The sequence below is a fragment of the Xenopus laevis genome, chromosome 2L (assembly GCF_017654675.1).
Source record: "Xenopus laevis strain J_2021 chromosome 2L, Xenopus_laevis_v10.1, whole genome shotgun sequence".
Taxonomy (NCBI): domain Eukaryota; kingdom Metazoa; phylum Chordata; class Amphibia; order Anura; family Pipidae; genus Xenopus; species Xenopus laevis.
Window position 1 is genome coordinate 182,995,519 of NC_054373.1, and position 20,580 is coordinate 183,016,098.

General features: G+C 40.3%; 1 protein-coding gene across 1 annotated transcript in view; it reads right to left on the reverse strand.

Annotated features, from left to right (window-relative positions):
* LOC108708826 (protein Atg16l2) overlaps positions 1–20,580 on the reverse strand; it is a 37,127-nt gene that overhangs the window by 2,880 nt on the left and 13,667 nt on the right. The window contains exons 2-17 of the mRNA XM_018247890.2: positions 20,056–20,125; positions 19,664–19,754; positions 18,255–18,328; positions 17,741–17,983; positions 17,498–17,563; positions 15,993–16,073; positions 15,583–15,645; positions 12,392–12,500; positions 12,193–12,298; positions 12,028–12,098; positions 8,602–8,670; positions 8,286–8,406; positions 2,701–2,806; positions 1,957–2,106; positions 1,362–1,409; positions 989–1,090 (exon numbers count right to left, since the gene is read on the reverse strand). Coding sequence (XP_018103379.2) covers positions 989–1,090; positions 1,362–1,409; positions 1,957–2,106; positions 2,701–2,806; positions 8,286–8,406; positions 8,602–8,670; positions 12,028–12,098; positions 12,193–12,298; positions 12,392–12,500; positions 15,583–15,645; positions 15,993–16,073; positions 17,498–17,563; positions 17,741–17,983; positions 18,255–18,328; positions 19,664–19,754; positions 20,056–20,125 — 1,570 coding nt within the window. The remainder of the gene's footprint in view (positions 1–988; positions 1,091–1,361; positions 1,410–1,956; positions 2,107–2,700; positions 2,807–8,285; positions 8,407–8,601; positions 8,671–12,027; positions 12,099–12,192; positions 12,299–12,391; positions 12,501–15,582; positions 15,646–15,992; positions 16,074–17,497; positions 17,564–17,740; positions 17,984–18,254; positions 18,329–19,663; positions 19,755–20,055; positions 20,126–20,580) is intronic.

The following is a 20,580-nucleotide window of genomic DNA, read 5'->3' on the forward strand; positions in this document are numbered from 1 at the left end:
TAACTTACAGAAACTTACAGAAACTCCACTTCCTGGGCGACAGGGCGACCATCGATCCATTTCTCCTGCCTGGCTATTCTTACTGACAGCATGCAGCTTCTTCTCCTTGTTGGATTCGGTGGATGAAGAAAGAAGACACTCTGGCAAGGCAGTGGTGGTGTGTTGGGCATGTTTTGCCGACCTGCTAGTGAGACAAGCAGCAGGGGTGGGGGTGCCGAGGATCCACAGAGACAAGATGATTAGAGTTCTAACCGGAGAGAATTCTAGGTGCACCTATGGACGATTTGCTTGGCGCTGGTTGGAATCCCGATGCTGCAGAGATGGGAAGGAGCCAGGCTCTGGGCTTGGGTTGGCAATTGCTCTGATCAGAACTATCGGGCTCCCTGCCGTCTGTGCGCTGCTGCTTTAGCTCTTCCGACAGCTCTCCTACTGTACTGTATCTGCGCGTATGCTGCAGGGAGCCCCAGCTTCTTACAAAACATGCCCAACGCACCACCACTGCCTTGCCAGAGTGTCTTCTTTCTTCATCCACCGAATCCAAAAAGGAGAAGAAGACGCATGCCGTCAGTAAGAATAGCCAGGCAGAAGAAATGGAGCACAGCAGGATCGATGGTCGCCCTGTCGCCTTTTCTGAAGAGGACAGGAAGTGGAGTTTCTGTAAGTTATTTCTTAATAAAGACTTTGTGATTTTAAAGTTTAATTGGTGTTGGTGTTTTTTTTTCGTTGTATAGTAACGAATTTTTAAAAAAACATTTTTTGATGTTACTGTTCCTTTAACCAGGGCTCAGCTTAGAGAAAAGAGGAATTTTTCAGAGTTCATTTCTCTATTTAAACAAATTACAATGGGTGGAGCTCAGGAAAAAAACACAATTTTCTTTTAGAGTTTTATAATAATAATAATAATACAGGTACATGGCCAATGTCAGTCTGGGGGTGCTAGGGCCCAATAGAGAAGGGTAAATAATCAGTTACAAGCAGTTTGACCTACTTATGCTGCCCATTGAGGCTCCTCTCCAGTAATCCTGTGCGTGTGTTCCATATGAAGATGGTGCCATCCGCAGAGCCGGCTGTGGTGTAATTCCCATCGGGGCTACAAGCAGAAAGAGACAATGCAAATGGCTAGAAGAGACAGTGTTGAAAGAAACCTGGGCACATGCCAAATGAAGAGCTAAATACTGCCCCTATGCCCCAGGGGCTGCACAGTAAGAATAACATAATAAAGAAACCACCTTTATAAGGCTCCCCCGTAGGACAAAGGCATGGTATGTCCAAGGGCTTTTCCTAGCCAAGAGCCCTATGAAGGTTTCTGCCCTGCTGTAGGTGCAACAAGGATCTTGTATGATCATAAGGACAGGACTTACCTCAGTATGGCTTTAGTCCAATCACATCCACACTTGAAGCCATCCGCTCTAAAGAAGATAATAAAGAGGATCAGGGATCTGATTAGGGCTGCTCTCAGGGGTCAGTTGAGAAGACATCTACCAGGGTCAGGTGCCATCTGGTTTTTTTTTTTACATGTAGATCATACCCGTAGCCAATAACTATTTTGGGAAGGGGGCCTACGTATAGGCCAACAGGTAAGTGACTTGGCTAAACAATCTGAATGAACACAAAGTGATTTTCTAACTGGTTACACAGATTCACCCTAAATACAATTGCATACAAAGAGATTTGGGGTGTGTTTGGGCGTCACTGCTTTTGATTAAATGTTGAACCAAAGTTAGGTAGTGTTAAATATTTATATTGGGGGTGTTGGGCTCCCTGCAGCCCACCTCCTCTTTTTCATTAGCTTTGTGTAGAAGGTTATTTTTTAATGAGACAGGGGACAGGGGACAGGGGTTGGACATGTTGTGCTCTACACAGGAGAAGACTAGCATGGTGTCAAGGCCAGGGGATGGCACCAGATGGGGAATAAGAAGAGAGGTGCATTATAGAGTTTGGGTAACTGGTTACTACCTGAATACCTGCCGGACGATACTTGTGCGCAAGTCGAAGAGGCTCAGAACATCGTCCCGGGAGCAGCTTAGCAGTTGGCCTTGTTCTTGGTCCATGAAAAGAGAAGTGATCTTCTCCTCCAGTGTCACCTCCCTAAAGCAGTTCTCTGACCTACATGAACCACATCAGGAAGATATGACCCAACCCAGTACACTTGGATCCAGCACTCAAATACACAGCTCTCACAGCAACCACAGGACACATGAGTATCCACAAACCATAGAGTAACAAGCAGACAGGAGTACCCACAAACCATAGAGTAACAAGCAGACAGGAGTACCCACAAACCATAGAGTAACAAGCAGACAGGAGTACCCACAAACCATAGAGTAACAAGCAGACAGGAGTACCCACAAACCATAGAGTAACAAGCAGACAGGAGTACCCACAAACCATAGAGTAACAAGCAGACAGGAGTACCCACAAACCATAGAGTAACAAGCAGACAGGAGTACCCACAAACCATAGAGTAACAAGCTGACACCAGTACCCACAAACCATACGGTAACATGCAGACAAGAGTAATCACAAATCATAACAAGAGGACATGAGTACCTGTGAACCACAGAGTAACATATAGTAGACATAAGTACCCAAATCCCTTATAGCAACAAGCAAATACCCACAACATCTACAGCAGAACTATATTTTAAATAACTAGCAGTGCTCAAAAAAGTGCAGCCACGCAGTAATTGCAGAATTTACCTGCTGTCCCAGAATCGGATTTTCTTGTCATGGTGCCCACTGATCATGTAGTAATCAGAACAAACCACATCACTGCAATACGAAGACACTGAAATTCTCCTTGTACCTGAGGAAACAAATGGTTAAAGGGTAAATATGAGATAGTTAAGCACAGAACAGCACCCTTCTGTATATCTGCCTTGTTACTGCTCCTCATCTGCAAAAAAAATTGGCAAAGACAAAAGTTCACCCTTTTAACTCACCCTTTGACAAGAAATTGCCCTCTAGTGAACTCTCTTCCATTATCCTATAGGTCAATATCTTTATTAAATCACAGTATTGGCAGATCTCTGATTTTACCTTCTGTGATTTCTGAAGCCCAAAATGATTTTATTAAATACAATAAGGAAACACAATATTATTTGCCAAAAAACACAAGATTACGTGCTCCATAACTAATATTGATGCCAAAAAGGCATTTCATAATATTGTTTGGGAACATCTCTTTATTTGTTTAGAAAAGTTTGGTATCAGTAGTCTGTTCGATCGGCAATCTAATATATTTACTCTAATCCTAAAGCTCAAGTTATTTTAGAGGGGGCCCGATCTTTACCCTTTAGAATTTTTAAAGGTGCCCCTTATCGCCTTTATTATTTAACATTGCGTTAGAACCACGAATTTGTATTCTTGAATCTTCAAAAAATTATCCAGGGCATTGAGATCAATGAGAAAGAGCTAAAAGTTATAGCAAATACTGATGACACTGTTAATAATACAGAAACCCAATTTTACACCTCAGGATATTTTTTGTCTTTTCAGTGATTTTCAATCTTTCTTAGGTTATAAGATCAATGTGGATAAAACTAAGATAATGAATGTATGTGAGTATAGAAACGAAATCGATGAGTAGACCACACCATCAGTGGTGCTGTCTACTCATCGATTTCGTTTACGGAACAGGTGGAAGAGGCCACTTAAGACTTGCACCCTCATCTAATATACCCTAAGGGTGACTGCTGACTTCTAATCTTGTATGTGAGTCTATATCCAGCTGTATTTTAAAGAAATAACTCTCAAAAATCTCAAAAACGTTTGGAAGGGGTGGGACCTTTATTATCAGAGGGGGACCAGCTGGTTGATGAAAACAAAATAAAAGCGCAGATTCTGAACTCATATTTTTCGTCTGTCTACACAAATGAGGAACCAGTTAATGAAGGTTTTCTTCTTAATAGTCGCAATTCTAGTAATACAACTAATGATGCATGGTTCACACATGAGGAAATTCAAAGGAGACTAGAACTAGACTTTGCTAAAGCATTTGATACAGTGCCACACAGAAGGTTACTGGTTAAATGAAGGAATGTTGGCCTGGAACATAGTATTTGTACCTGGATAGAGAACTGGCTAAAAGATAGACTACAAAGAGTGGTGGGAAATGGAACATTTTCTAATTGGACCAGTGTTGTTAGTGGAGTACCGCAGGGCTCTGTACTAGGTCCCTTGCTTTTCAACTTGTTTATTAATGACCTGGAGGTGGCCATTGAAAGTACTGTTTCTATTTGTGCAGATGAGACTAAATTGTGCAGAACTATAGGTTCCATGTAGGATGCTGCCACTTTGCACAGTGATTTGTCTAAACTGGAAAACTGGGCAGCAAACTGGAAAATGAGGTTCAATGTTGATAAATGCAGGTTATGCACTTTGGCAAAAATAATATAAATGCAAGTTATACACTAAATGGCAGTGTGTTGGGAGTTTCCTTAAATGAGAAGGATCTAGGGGTCTTTGTAGATAACAAGTTGTCTAATTCTGGGCAGTGTCATTCTGTGGCTACTAAAGCAAATAAAGTTCTGTCTTACATAAAAAAGGGCATTAACTCAAGGGATGAAAACATAATTCTGCCTCTTTATAGGTCCCTGGTGAGGCCTCATCTGGAGTATGGGGGCAGTTTTGGACTCCAGTCCTTAAGAGGGATATAAATGAGCTGGAGAGAGTGCAGAGACTATAAGAGGGACTTGGATGATTTCTTGGACAGACATAATATCAAAGGCTATTGTGATACTAAACTCTATAGTTAGTATAGATATGGGTATATATCATTTATGTGACAGTAGGGAGGGGTGTGTGTATGGGGCTGGGTTTTCATTTGGAGGGGTTGAACTTGATGGACTTTGTCTTTTTTCAACCCGAACTATGTAACTATGTAACAAGGTATTTGATGAAATGGATTTGTCAAGGCAATACCTTTACAAATCCAGATATTGAAATGGTTCAGACAATTCTGATATTCTATCTGTATTATAACTGGAAAAATGTTCCGTATGATTGGGATTCTATATTTGTTTGTAAATATTTATTTTATTGTCATGGCTTTAGTAATTCACAAACTCCTTTTCTGCCAGTAAAACTCTTATTGAAAGAATCACACTACCAAAAGTCCTCTCCTTTCTTTTTGCCCCGAGATGCTAAAGGAGTCATAGTAATGATGAATTTGATACCAGTGTCAAATCCTTAATTTCATTGTCGGCGTTTAAAGACAAATTCAAAATGCTTGAAATGGATAAATACTATTATTTAGCATGTTATTGTGGTCTTTCATCGATCGAGCACAAAAGTAACCTTGTGGTATGAAATCATGGGCTGACTCAGGCTCTGAATAACAACAACAAATATGAATACAGCTAAACTATCTGGTCAATTTTGGGATGTTTCTCAAAGGATAATCATGCGTTAGCAGTTGTGTCTTCTAAATGGACAACAAATTGTGTCGCCCTCTGTTCTTGTTACTTCTATGCAGACATATAACAAGATGATTCTTTCTGAGAGCTGGAGGGTCCAAACGTTTCAACTTGTTCATCTAGGTTATCGAAAAACATTTGTCAGCAAAATCTCTGAAAAAGTTAACCTTAAATTATTTAATTATATTTGATCCTGTTCAAAATAAGACATTTTTGGAACAATGTGGAAAGTTCTTTGAATATTAAACTGAAAACAAATGTTAAGTTATCTCCAGGTTTTATTGCATATTAATAACAGTGAGTTATTATCCAACTCCCAGTCAGATTCCTTAGCAAAACAAATACATAAATTGCGATTTTTATTTATGGCTGCCTCCAAGAAAGTCTTATTTTACAATTGGTTAAAATAAAAAGATTTTCCCTCGACATCTGATATCATTTCTTATCTTACTGAGCCGAGCTGGCAAGAAGCCATTAAAGCAAAATGTAAAGTGTTGTTTAAAAAGACACAGTCGCTCTAATTTGATTTTATTGACTCTACAAATAAATATCAGATTTTTAAAATGCTTCATGTTTAAACTTGCAGGTCTGATTGAGAGTCATCTCTGTTCTATACTTGTCAAATTTATCCAAGTTTGTGTTCCTCAGGAAATAATAGTTCATTCTTTACTTTGTTTTTCCAAACATCGGGCCTTATTTTGTTTAATCTTGTTTTAATTTACTTTATTTTCTAACCTATCTAATTGTTTATGCATGAATATTATATTTAATCTTTGTATATTTTGTCCTTAACTTTGAAGGGCAAGATTAGTATTTGAGTCTTATCCTATTATCCCTGCTTCAGGAAAATTTGTGTAATTTGCATGTTTATTGTAAACTTTAATTAAATGTTGAATATTAACTTCCGCAACAAGCAGGAAAAATACTGCTTAACTTCTGGCAGGGAAAAGCAGGAAAATACTATTTAACATTCTACAAGAAACAGGAAATATACTGCTCAACTTACTGCAACAAACAGAAAATATACTGCTTAAAGGGGACCCGTCACCCAAAAAAATTATTCAAAATCCTATTTTATCAGATTAGTCAAGCAAAATTAACTTTAATTACACGATATAAATTATTTGAATCTTGCTTCCTTCAGTCTGGGAATTCATAATTATAACAAGCAGGCAGGAGCCATTTTGTGGACACTGTTATTAAGACAAGTCTTGTATCATCTCAGAATCTTGTTTGTGCACCAGAATGGGGAACCCAATGTCCATCCCCATGCCCTGGCTACACAATTAAATGTTTAAGAGAACGGGGGAATGTGGGGAGAGCAGTGACATATAGGAAGTGCTGAATGGAAAGTGAAAGTAATTGTCTGCCCCGCCTCTATGCCACTGGCATAGAGGAGGGGCAGACCATATTTGATTGACAGCTGAGATTTTTAAATGAGTTTACAACAGCTATGAATGCTTTAATAAAAAACAGAAATTGGATTTCATGTTTAATTTGAAAAGGACTTTTATTATACAGATTTTTGTGTCTGGGTGACAGGTCCACTTTAACTTCCAGGAACAAAGTGAAAAAATATTGCTTTAACATTTGGCAATATGGAGAATAAATATTGCTTAACTTCCAGGAACAAAGAGAAAAAATATTGCTTAACTTCAAGCAACAAGTTGGAAATATACTTTTTAACATCCTACAAGAAACAGGAAATATACTGCTTAACTTCCATGAACAAATCGAAAAAATATTGCTTAACTTCTGCCAACAAACAGAAAATATACTGCTTTACTTTCGGCAATATGGAGAAAAAATATTGCTTAACTTCCAGCAAAAATCTGGAAATATACTGTTTAATGCTCAACTTTCTGCAACAAACAGAAAACATAATGCTCAACTTCCGGCAACAAGGAGACAAAATATTGCTTAAATTCTGGCAACAAACAGGAAATATACTGCTTAACATTTGGCAACAAACTGAAATATACTGCTTAACTTTCGGCAATATGGAGGAAAAATATTGCTTAACTTCTGGCAACAAACAGGAAATATACTGTTTATCATCCTACAAGAAACAGGAAATTTACTGCTTAACTTCCTGCAACAAACAGGAAATATACTGTTTGACATCCTACAAGAAACAGGAAATTTACTGTTTAACTTCCTGCAACAAACAGGAAATATACTGTTTAACATCCTACAAGAAACAGGAAATATACTGCTCAACTTCCTGCAACAAACAGAAAATATACTGCTTAACTTCCCGCAACAAGGAGAAAAAATATTGCTTAACTTCCTGCAACAAACAGGAAATATACTGTTTAACATCCTACAAGAAACAGGAAATATACTGCTCAACTTCCTGCAACAAACAGAAAATATACTGCTTAACTTCCCGCAACAAGGAGAAAAAATATTGCTAAACTTCCTGCAACAAACAGGAAATATAGTGTTTAACATCCTACAGGAAACAGGAAATATACTGCTTAACTTTTTGCAAAAAATAGGAAATCTACTGTTTAACATCCTACAAGAAACAGGAAATATACTGCTTAACTTCCTGCAACAAGGAGAAAAAATATTGCTTAACTTCCTGCAACAAACAGGAAATATACTGTTTAACATCCTACAAGAAACAGGAAATATACTGCTTAACTTCCTGCAACAAACAAAAAATATACTGTTTAACATCCTACAAGAAACAGGGAATATACTGCTTAACTTCAACCAACACACAGGAAATAAGTTGCTAGATTTCCTGGATTCAAAAACAGGAAACATAGGGCTGGGGCTTGTAGAACAAGCAGTTGTTGCATATCTATGTGTATATTGGATATATTTATAGTGTATTTCACTTGAAGCTAATGTACTCACACGCTGCTTTCTGGAGATCCCATTCCCTTATTGTCCTGTCCAAGCTACAGGTCACAGCCCGGTGCAGGGACATCTTGAATTTAGCAGCCGTTACCTTCCCTGTGTGGCCAGTGAGAGACTCCTAAATGAGACAAGCAGAGACATGGCTATGAGCTGTCTGTATGGAAATCCCATGGCCACTTGCCCATATAGCCCCTTTGGTGGCCTGTACTGTTTATCTGTTTAAATACATAAATCAATCAATAATACATTGAAACTAAAAACATCAAAAACAAAATGTATAATAATTACAGAAATAGTAAAAAGAGAACCTTACATAAGCTTTACCGTCTAATTTCCAGAGGTGGGCGGCACCATCAAACGACGCAGCCAGAATATGAAGGCCCTGGAGATATAGAGAAGGAAAATACAATAGAAGCCGTTCTTTATCGGAGTATTAGAAGCTGAGTATTATGGGCAATGGGAATTAGTGAAGATCTACATGGGAGGTTCAGTTAAAAGTTAACTTTAGTATGTTATAGAATGGCTAATTCTAAGCAACTTTTCAACTGGCCTTCATTTTCTCTTTTTTATAGTTTTTGAAATATTTGCCTGTTCCTTCTGACTCTTTTCAGCTTTCAAATGGGGGGTCACTGACCCCATCTAAAAACAAATGCTCTGTAAGGCTACAAATGTATTGTTATTGCTATTTTTTATAACTCATCTTTCTATTCAGGCCTCTCCTATTCATATTCCAGTCTCTTACTCACATCAGTGCATGGTTGCTAGGGGAATTTGGACCCTAGCAACCAGATGGCTGGAATTACAAACAGGAGAGCTGCTGAATAAAAAACTAAATAACTCAAAAAGCACAAAAAAAAAAATGTCAAATTGAGACTATGACTCTCTACATCACACTAAGGGGGGTCATTAATCAAAGGTCGAGTTTGTGAGGTTTTTTATACCTTGAATAAACTTACAATTTGAATGCTGGCTTATGTATGAAAAAACACGAATGTAAAAACCTTGAATCAGTGCAATCGGAGGGGGAAAAACTTGATTTGATCACGTTTCGAGTGAAACCACCGAAAGAAATCTGAACATCATGAAGGCTACCAACATCTTCAGATGGATAAAGGGGCCCCTGCCATTGACTCCGACATGATCTCGACAGGTTATTTGGAGTATTTTCGGATTTCAGGATAATAAATCTTGAAAATTAATTTGAACCTGATAATTTTAAGTTTTTACTGCAACTACCCTAGAAAAACTCAAATATTTGTTTCGGGAAAAAACAACTCTTACTCTAAAAGTTAATTTAAAAATGAAAGATATGGGGAATGGGACCAGTTCTGAACTATTGGCCCTGACATATCAAGTACACAGAGGCCCAAACAACTCACAATAAATAGTGACTGTTTATGGCAACTTGCAGCAGCCCCTCTGGCATTTGCCAGAACCCACAGATTGCCAGTCCAGGCCTGAATAGGACACACAGTCTCAGCTTCATTAAGCCCCAAAATATAAGGCTGAGCTCCCAAAGTATGAACAGGACCCTTACTATGCTTGGAAATCAAAGAGTAGTTCTGTTATTAGTACAGACCATACCTATAGTAACTATTACAGCAGACTGGGGAGCTTTAGGAAATCTGAAACCCAAGTGTTACTGATATTTAAGGGTCTGTCCCACTATCAGCACAATGACTCATAGGGTAATTAACCAAGGGTCATACACTATGTCCTATACTGGAATGCACAATACCTTACCTTACATTACCTTAAGCATCATCCTCTAAAAATATATTCTGTGATGCAAATCTCTAAATGTGTTATGGCTTATACATTTTTTTTTGTTTTGTTGCCACCTACTGGAGAGACAAGGTATTACAGAAACCCACAACCAAAACACTATTATTATGTAACACTATTTATTTGGGATAGTATATTGTTATATGTAATGTTTCCACACATGAGACTACAGTCATGCTCCTGCCAATTAAATGGTCATGCTCCTGCCAATTAATTCCACCAGGGGGTCACAGAATCCCTCACTAGCTTCTAATATCCTTATCATTTACAGTAGGGGGTACATTATCCCTTATAATACATGAGTGATACTCAGAGTTCCCTGTATAACTCAGCCTGTAGCCTTGTGTCTTTATATGGTCACAGAACCCCTCAGTGACTTCTAATATCCTTATCATTTACAGTAGGGGGTACATTATCCCTTATAATACACGAGTGATACTCAGGTGATACTCAGAGTTCCCTGTATAACTCAGCCTGCAGCCTTGTGCCTTTATATGGTCACAGAACAACCCCTCAGTGACTTCTAATATCCTTATCATTTACAGTAGGGGGTACATTATCCCTTATAATACACGAGTGATACTCAGGTGATACTCAGAGTTCCCTGTATAACTCAGCCTGCAGCCTTGTGCCTTTATATGGTCACAGAACAACCCCTCAGTGACTTCTAATATCCTTATCATTTACAGTAGGGGGTACATTATCCCTTATAATACATGAGTGATACTCAGAGTTCCCTGTATAACTCAGCCTGCAGCCTTGTGCCTTTATATGGTCACAGAACAACCCCTCAGTGACTTCTAATATCCTATCATTTACAGTAGGGGGTACATTATCCCTTAAAATACATGAGTGATACTCAGAGTTCCTGTATAACTCAGCCTGCAGCCTTGTGCCTTTATATGGTCACAGAACAACCCCTCAGTGACTTCTAATATCCTTATCATTTACAGTAGGGGGTACATTATCCCTTATAATACATGAGTGATACTCAGAGTTCCCTGTATAACTCAGCCTGCAGCCTTGTGCCTTTATATGGTCACAGAACAACCCCTCAGTGACTTCTAATATCCTTATCATTTACAGTAGGGGGTACATTATCCCTTATAATACATGAGTGATACTCGGAGTTCCCTGTATAACTCAGCCTGCAGCCTTGTGTCTTTATATGGTCACAGAACAACCCCTCAGTGACTTCTAATATCCTAATCATTTACAGTAGGGGGTACATGTATCCCTAAAAATACATGAGTGATACTCAGAGTTCCCTGTATAACTCAGCCTGCAGCCTTGTGCCTTTATATGGTCACAGAACAACCCCTCAGTGGCTTCTAATATCCTTATCATTTACAGTAGGGGGTACATTATCCCTTATAATACATGAGTGATACTCAGAGTTCCCTGTATAACTCAGCCTGCAGCCTTGTGCCTTTATATGGTCACATAAACCCTCAGTGACTTCTAATATCCTTATCATTTACAGTAGGGGGTACATTATCCCTTATAATACATGAGTGATACTCAGAGTTCCCTGTATAACCCAGCCTGCAGCCTTGTGTCTTTATATGGTCACATAAACCCTCAGTGACTTCTAATATCCTTATCATTTACAGTAGGGGGTACATTATCCCTTATAATACATGAGTGATACTCAGAGTTCCCTGTATAACTCAGCCTGCAGCCTTGTGTCTTTATATGGTCACAGAACCCCTCAGTGACTTCTAATATCCTTATCATTTACAGTAGGGGGTACATTATCCCTTATAATACATGAGTGATACTCAGAGTTCCCTGTATAACTCAGTCTGCAGCCTTTTGCCTTTATATGGTCTCTGTGACTTCTAATATCCTTATAATTTACAGTAGGGGGTACATTATCCCTTATAATAATTGAGTAATACTCAGAGTTCCTTTGTATGGTGAATACAGCAGCTCAGTCAGTGGTTTTACTCACGGAGGGGTCGAATTCTATACTGGTGATCCCACCACCGCTGCCTTCCAGTGTCCGACAGACCTGCAACATTCCTGCCCCAACAAATAACAAATAAGTTGTTAAGAACAAAAATATTCCCAGTGGCGGCTGTTAGAGGAATAATAAACACGAGCAATAGGTTCTCACCATGATTTACATTCCAGATCTTAATGACTCTATCTGCCCCTCCTGTGGCCACCATCCTGGAATTAGGGCTGAACTGGACAGCATGCACTTCAGACTCATGGACTTCCTATGGATAAGAGATATACTCCTATATAGGTATCTTGTATTTATCCACATGGGAGCTGCCATACTGCATATAGAGTGCATGGCCGGGGCTTACCTTATTGCACAGGGCCTTGGTGGGCACACAGCACAGCACACAGACATTTGAAGAATGGTGCCAGTTCCCCTCATTTGGCAAATCCACCGTTTCTTTTCGGAAGCTGAGACTAAAAAGAAAACATCATTTATACAAACAGGGTTAATTAGAGTAATTATTTACACACACACAAGCTCAGAGAAACTTGTACTCTACACAGCTCATAATGCAGCCTGTCAGGGAAGATAAAGGGGTAGAACAGGAAGTGGAATTGGTAAAACAGGAAGTGGAACGGGTAGAACAGGAAGCTGAACAGGTAGGGTTGCCTCCTGGCCGTTTTCTTTCCCCGGCCTGGCTGGTAAAAATATAGCTTGATGCCAATGTTATTTATAGGGAAAAACCATAAAAATATATGAAGGACTGTATTTTTTTGGCAACCCTATGAACAGGTAAAACAGGAAGTTGAATGAGCAGAACAGGAAGCTGAACAGGCAGAACAGGAAGTTGAATGGGCAGAACAGGAAGCTGTATCAGTTGCAGGGATGAACAGAAACCATCATTTTGGGATTCAGCTGAAAAAATTAGACACAAAAGATTCCAACAAATCCCGAGCTGAATCTGAAGCCACATTTGCACATTGAAGTTTGGGAAAACTTGAAAATTTTGATCAGTTTTGAACAAACAATTGTAGAATTGAGTCTTTCAGAGCTTCCAAGTCACTTTAAGGGTTTGGATTATGTTTCACTTCAGATTGTAAGCTCTTGTGCACACAGGAAGCTGAAAGGGTAGAACAGGATGTTATTTAAATCAAATTGGGAGCAGAAGTAGTAAATACTATTAGTAAGCATGTTGGAGACCTCTAGTGACCAAAAAGAGGCAAAACCACAATCTCAATAATTTCTCCAAAGCATGCTATTCAATAAAAAAATATTTTATTCACATCAGTAGTTAAAAAACATGTATAGGCGTTAGAGGGATTACTATACATGTTTTTTAACTACTGATGTGAATAAAATATTTTTTTATTGAATAGCATGCTTTGGAGAAATTATTGAGATTGTAGAACAGGATGTTGACTTGGTAAAACAGGAAGTGGAACAGGAAGTTAAATAAGTAGATCAGGAAGCTCGGGGATGCACAGGAAGTATCATTTTTTTACTCGGCTGAATCCTCCACAAAAGGATTCCAACAAATCCTGAGCCGAATCTGAACCCTAATTTGCAGATTTATTTTTGAGAAAATACTACATTTTTAATCAGTTTTGAACAAAAAATTGTAGAATTGACTTTTCCAGAGCTTCCAAGTCAGGGTTTGGTTTATGTTCCACTTTAGATTGTAAGCTCCTGTGCACACAGACCTCACATGATTTTGTTTCCTGCAGTGATCATTTTGTATTTGTTGCCTTACAGTGAGGTGCCTGGGCTGTATCACTCAATGTGGTTGTACATACGGCAGCCATGTTGGCTCTGGTTAGTAAGGTACACTGGTGCGGAACATTAGTAACGTGCTGCGCTCCTGCCTGTGCTGCACTCACAACGTACCCTGCGCTAGTCATACAATTACTGCTGATGTATGTATATGTGTATGTATGTGTAAGTAACTGTTTGTATGTATGTATGTATGTGTGTATGTATGTATGTATGTATGTGTAAGTAACTGTTTGTATGTATGTATGTAAGCATGTATATGTATGTATGTGTAAGTAATTGTGTATGTATGTAAGTACGTACATGTATGTATGCATGTATATCTATGTATGTAAATATGTATGTGTATGTATGTGTGTATATGTACAGTATGTATGTATGTATGCAACTATGTATGTATGTATGTAAGTATGTAAGTGTATGTATGTATATATATGTACAGAATGTATGTATGCAACTATGTATGTATGCATGTGTATGTAAGTATGTGTATGTAAGTATGTATGTGTATGTATTTAAGTATGTATATATGTATTTAAGTATGTATGTTTACCAAAACAGGCCAAGAACTAGCACAAACCAGTCCCATTCTACTCAATAGTCAGCTGTACTCAGTGAGAGGCACAAACATCTGCACATTAAATAAAACATTTATTTCTGCCGAAGCAGCAACCCAGGAATCCCCAGAGGGAACCTGCAGAGCCAACAATCCCTTATCAACTTTACTCACTTCCATAAACTATTACTGATTCCTAAATAACTGAAAGCAGTGTCTGTCTGTCTGTCTGTTACATTCTCTGCATTACTGAAACCATTATCAGAAGCGGCTGATTAACACTTGGAGGAGAATGGATTTATACCCAGGGGTCTAGACAGCCCCCCTCCCCTTGGCAGAGGACACTGCTAAGTGTTATGGGACCCCATTATTTATAACATGAGTGACTGTACCCCAGGGTGTTTTTAGATCCTGACATTTTAGCAGCACAGTTGCATTTTCATGTCCCTTATTATGAGTTATGGGGAGTCTGAGCAAATGATGGGAACAAAGAGGGGCTTGAGCCGGAGACTTGTGATACCTGAGCATTACATAAAATAGGACAGAGGCAAACACCCCACTCTCCTGTGATGACTTCTACTCCTTCCATTAAAATCTTTTACTTTACTTAAAAGTGCAAGCTGGGGTGTACAATGTTTCAGGGAACCCCCACCTCCCTTCCACAGGTGAAAATCCTATGCCTTACCCCATCAGGCCATCTGTATATGTTTTTTATGTAAATAAATCTAAAAGAGGCAAATTCATTTAAATTTAAATTTAAAGCCAGAAAAGTCTTATCCAGAGGGAAGACAGATGCTGGAATTTTAAAATTTTTTAAAGATCAGAATGTGTAAAGCTGGCCATACAGGATGGGGTCCCTGCCCCAGAAGCTTACAGTCTATGAGATTGTGTTCATACATTTTTGTAAACTCCACAAGTTGCGGGGTGTGCTGGTATCACAGTTTGTGTGTGGGCACAAAACGGCTTGGACAGAGAACTTACAGAGACTCAGCCATATGTATAAAGCAGTGAATGCCTGCATTAACCTCAAAGCAGAGGAAGCATCAAAAAATCATTTAATCTGATAAGGATTATTTCATTATGAGCTCCTTGTGGCCCACTTTGCAACTGACCACTCCCCTTGCTCCACCCCCTCCAGGGGTTTAAATACAGGTGACTCTTGCAATACGTTGGAGGGTTGGCCAGTCTGAAAAAGTGAGAAGCGGGGAGAGATATGAGAGCATACTCACCCTAAAACGTTTCTTATGGTGCCCATGAATTTAGAGGTCCCCAGGGAGATCATGGACTGAGACCTGGAGGAGAAACAGTTAATGGGATGAGAACAGCACTGATTCCTTTGCACTCTACACATCCTGAATCCTGTGTTGCCTCTAAGTCATTTATCTCAAAGATTAATCCTAACGTACAACAAACCTCTACATACAGTCTTGTACTGCTACAGTATCCTAATAACCATAACCAAAGGGGGGGTGCCAGGAATTCTAAATATTCTTAGGGTTATCTATATATTTACTATTATTATATTAGTGAATTTGGGAACTGAAGTCTAGAACTGCTAATAATATAGGAGCAAATTATTCTGTACCAATGCAGGTTAGTGATACACACACAGTATCAGAGCTGCATGGGGTTCACGTACCTTGTCTTTTTAACTGTCCCCTCCACCTCTGGGCTGCCAGGAGTCTCCGTGCCTCTGGATGTCTGGGCATGTTCCAAGCCTCTGCAGGGACACGGGAAGAAGGAAATAAACAGCCTGTTTGTGGCTTGTAACCCACTCACTGATATACAGTATAGGGGAGCTGTCATTAGGGGGTGGAATATGGCTGGGGGACAGAAAGATCAAGAGGGGGAGAAGACCAGGTGGAGACACTAATACTGCATGGAAACAGAACGACAAGATGGAGAATGTAAGAAAACAGTGAGACTGATATCAACAGAAGGACAATGGAGACAGTAAGGCAAGATGGAGTCAGAAGGTCCACATCGAGACAGCAGTGGCAACAGTAGCAAGATCAAACAGTAAAACTTTATTAAAAAGAGTTGTAATACTCCAACCTGCTTCCCTTCAGATGCTGACAGTCTGGTTGATGGGTGAACATTTAGGATAGAAGGGCAGGTTGGTGGGTGAGAAACTGAGATAGAAGGGCAGGATGGTGGTGGGAAACTGGGATAGAAGGGCAGTTTGGTGGGTAGGAAACGGGGATAGAAGAGCAGGTTGGTGGGTGAGAAACTGGGATAGAAGGGCAGGTTGGTGAGTGAGAAACTAAGATAGAAGCGCAGGTTAGTGGGAAACTGGAAAAGAAGAGCAGGTTGGTGAGTAGAAATCTGGGATAGAAAAGCAGGTTGGTGGGAAATTGGGATAGAAGGGCAGGTTGGTGGGTGAGAAACTGGGATAGAAGGGCAGGTTAGTGGGTAGGAAACTGGGATAGAAGAGCAGGTTGGTGGGTGGGAAACTGGGATAGGAGGGCAGATTGGTAGGTGAGAAACTGAGACAGAAGGGCAGGTTGGTGGGTAATAAACAGGGATTGATGGGCAGGTTGGTGGATATGAAACCGGGGTAGAAGGCAGCTTGGTGTTGAGAAGCTTTGATAGAAGGGCAGGTTGGTGGTTGGGAAACTGGGATAGAAAGGCAGGTTGGTGGGAGAGAAACTGAGCTAGAAAGGATGGTTGGTGGGTGGAAAACTGGCATAGAAGGGCTGGTTAGTGGGTAGGGAGCTGGGAAAGAAGAGCAGGTTGGTGGGTAGGAAACTGGGATAGAATGGCAGATTGATGATAGAGAAACTGAGCTAGAAGGGCGGGTTGGTAGGTGGGAAACTGAGCTAGAAGGGCAAGTTGATGGGTGGGAAACTGGGATAGAAGGGCTGGTTATGGGTAGGGAACTGGGAGAGAAGAGCAGGTTGGTTGGTGGAAAAATGGGATAGAAGGGTAGGTTGGTGGCTGAGAAACTGAGACTGAAGGGCAGGTTGGTGGGTGGAAAAATAAGATAGAATGGCAGGTTGGCGGGTGAGAAATTGAGATAAAATGACAGAATGCTATGATACCCTCTATGACACCCCCTTTGGCTCTGGGTTCATTATAGAGAATGTTCTCCTTTACAAGTTGGGCCCAAACAAAAAGCTAGTGTGTATCATCATGGAAACTCACGCATCAGTGCTGACAGATTTCCGTAGCGCCTTCTTAATCTGGCGTCTCCACAGCTCTTCTTTCCTCCTGTAACAAATTGGAGACAGAAATATCTAAGCCCTTACATCTCATTACAGAAGATAAACCTTGAGGTGCAACTGTGTCACCCATGGAGAAGAAATAGAATAAAATCCCCGTGGAAGGAATTCTGCAATTCCCACTTGCCCTCAAGGAGTAAAATTACAAGAACTTGGTTGTTCCAACCTGTCGTTTAACTTATTTTGGTTCTCTGCGTCAGCCGCCTTCCTCTTCATAATGTCATCGGTTATCGACATGAGCGCCACCACTTTGTTCTGATACTCGGCTTCCAGCCGCTGCTTCTGACTGTGAATGTGGTCGTAGTCCTCTTTCAGGTCCGCATTGGTGGCAACAATCAAAGCCAAGTCGTCCAGCAGCTGATTTTTGTGGTTTATCCGCGACTCCAGCGTATCGGAGAGATCAGTCACCCTGCCAGTGGGGTCGTGAGATTAATTAATAATAAAAATAATAATAATTAGCATTTATTTACAGAAATCTATGTATGAATATCTTTATTCATACCTAGCTCAGTAAGGAACCCCTTCACCCATTGGATTCACCCATGGGAAAGAGAGCAGCCAAGGTGCAGGAAGTACAGAGAAGCAGAGCTCTGTGCCTGGGGAAGACTTTACTTGGGGGGTTGGGGCGATTCCAAGTAGGGCTAATGGGTATAAGACCAGGCATAATGATCTGTTCTTACCTAATACTCTGGATTCTCATTATATCCTCTTGCTCTTGAGTTCGTGCTCTCAACTGGCAGGCTTCAACTGCTAACTGGAACAACAAGAGATAATGGACACCTTTACCATTACCAACTAGTAACTATTGGTCTCAAAACAAATTAGCCTTAGCCTATCTTGCCTGGGCGTATCAACCCTCCATACAGTTTGCCATTGCTGGTCCCCAAAGTACCATAAGACTCACACAAGACCACCTCCTATGGTGCAAGGTTACTGCAAGAAACCAACAGTAGATGTTTCCAGTCTTGGGAGACCTTACTGTCAACTGTGTGGCTCCCATTGGTTTTCACAAAGGTGACATTCAACCAATGGACTGTTTTTAGATATTGATCTATAACATAGTAAGTTAGGTTGAAAAAAGACACATGTCCATAAAGTTCAACCTTAAGTCTGTATATAACCAGCCTAACTGCCAGTTGATCCAGAGGAAGGCGAAAAACCCATCTGAAGCCTCTCCAATTTGCCTCAGAGGGGAAAACTTCCTTCCTGACTCCAAAATGGCAATGGGACCAGTCCCTGGATCAACTTGTACTATGAGCTATCTCCCATATCCCTGTATTCCCTCACCTGCTAAAAAGCCATCCAAGCCCTTCTTATACCTATCTAATGTATCAGTCAGTACAACTGATTTAGCCGACAAATGATATACCCAAGTACCTTTATAGTTATGTTAATCAATGACATAACCCAGTACCGCAATATTTATGTTAATTGATGCCATACTTTAGTACCACCATATTTAGGTTGATCCATGCTATAACCCAGTACCACAATATTTAGGTTGATCAATGACATAACCCAGTACCACCATATTTAGGTTGATCAATGACATAAACGATTACGACCAAATTTAGGTTGATAAATGACATAACCCATTACCACCATATTTACGTTAGTTGATGCAATACTCTAGTACCACCATTTATAGGTCGATCAATGACGTAACCCATTACCACCATATTTCGGTTGAACAATGACATAGCCAATTACCACCATATTTACGTTAGTTGATGCAATACTCTAGTACCACCATATGTAGGTTAAATGATGACATACAAAAGTAACACCATAATATGTTGAGCAATGGCATATTCCAGTACCACCCTATATAGGTTGATCGATGACATACCCGAGCAGGGAAGCTAATGTATAGATCCAAGTTTGATCCTTAGCTTCACTTTATATTTAGCCCATGTCATGTATAAGAACTATGAAATGTTGGACCACGGATGGACCATGGATGGACACACCAGTGTACTCAGACACCCCTTAAGCAACAATGTCTTTAGGTATGGAAAACCCATAGTTGAGTCATGTACAGACCCTACAGGCAATGTGGGTGACACTGTGTTTGCCCCAAATTCCTTACCTTTCCATTGTAGGCTTCCAATTCTTCAATTTCTTTCTGTTGCACATCAATATCTGGTAACCTGGGGGGCCCCAGCACCTCCTCATGGAATCTGCTTAGAAGAGTCTAAAATTAAATACTGAATTTACAGTTTTATGCATTGGGTTGATTGGAGCACTAACTGGATTCACAGTACCTGGGAAAAGACTATTGAGTCCAGCAATGTGGACTTTACAGAACTTCACCACTGGCCTACTATGTCCAGCTACTCTGTTCCTCACTCCACCCACTCTTAAATAAGCCCCACCCACTCTTAAATAAGGCCCACGCACTCACCGGATCATCATTTCAAGACTGAGACTAAATGAGGGACAACAGCTGCAGATGTGAGAACATTTATTCCGGTGCATTACCTGGCCGGCTCGGTCTGTATGTTCTCTGTCAGCTGCTTCAGTAAACTTGACTTCTCCAGCAGTTTATTGTCTGGAAAACCAAATCACAGACACAATGAGGTCAATGGTTTCTGGTTCAAATGTAAAGAAATATATTTTTTTAGGAATGGAGAGGTAGTAAATAAGGTATCGCTATCAGAAGGTGCCCCTGTAGTTGTCTCCTCTACTGAGGAACCATCTGCCAGCATCGCTGTTCCCTAAAGGTGGCCATGCTCATAGTGAAGTCTGTATAATTTTTGGTAGGTATATGGGGGTTGGTGTAAGCACCGAGCAGGAAGTATTTGTAGAGATGAGGGAGCAGGTGGGGACACGCAGGCAGGGCACCCGACCCACTTCTGCTGCTCTTCGCTTCCTCATCTGCTGATGAACCGTATTAGCCAGTGTGAAGTGATGAGGAGCAGACTGGTACGAGGCAATAATACTTGACCTGGTGCCCTGGCTGCAAACCCCACCACTGATCCCAGCTGATCAAACCCCACGGTACCT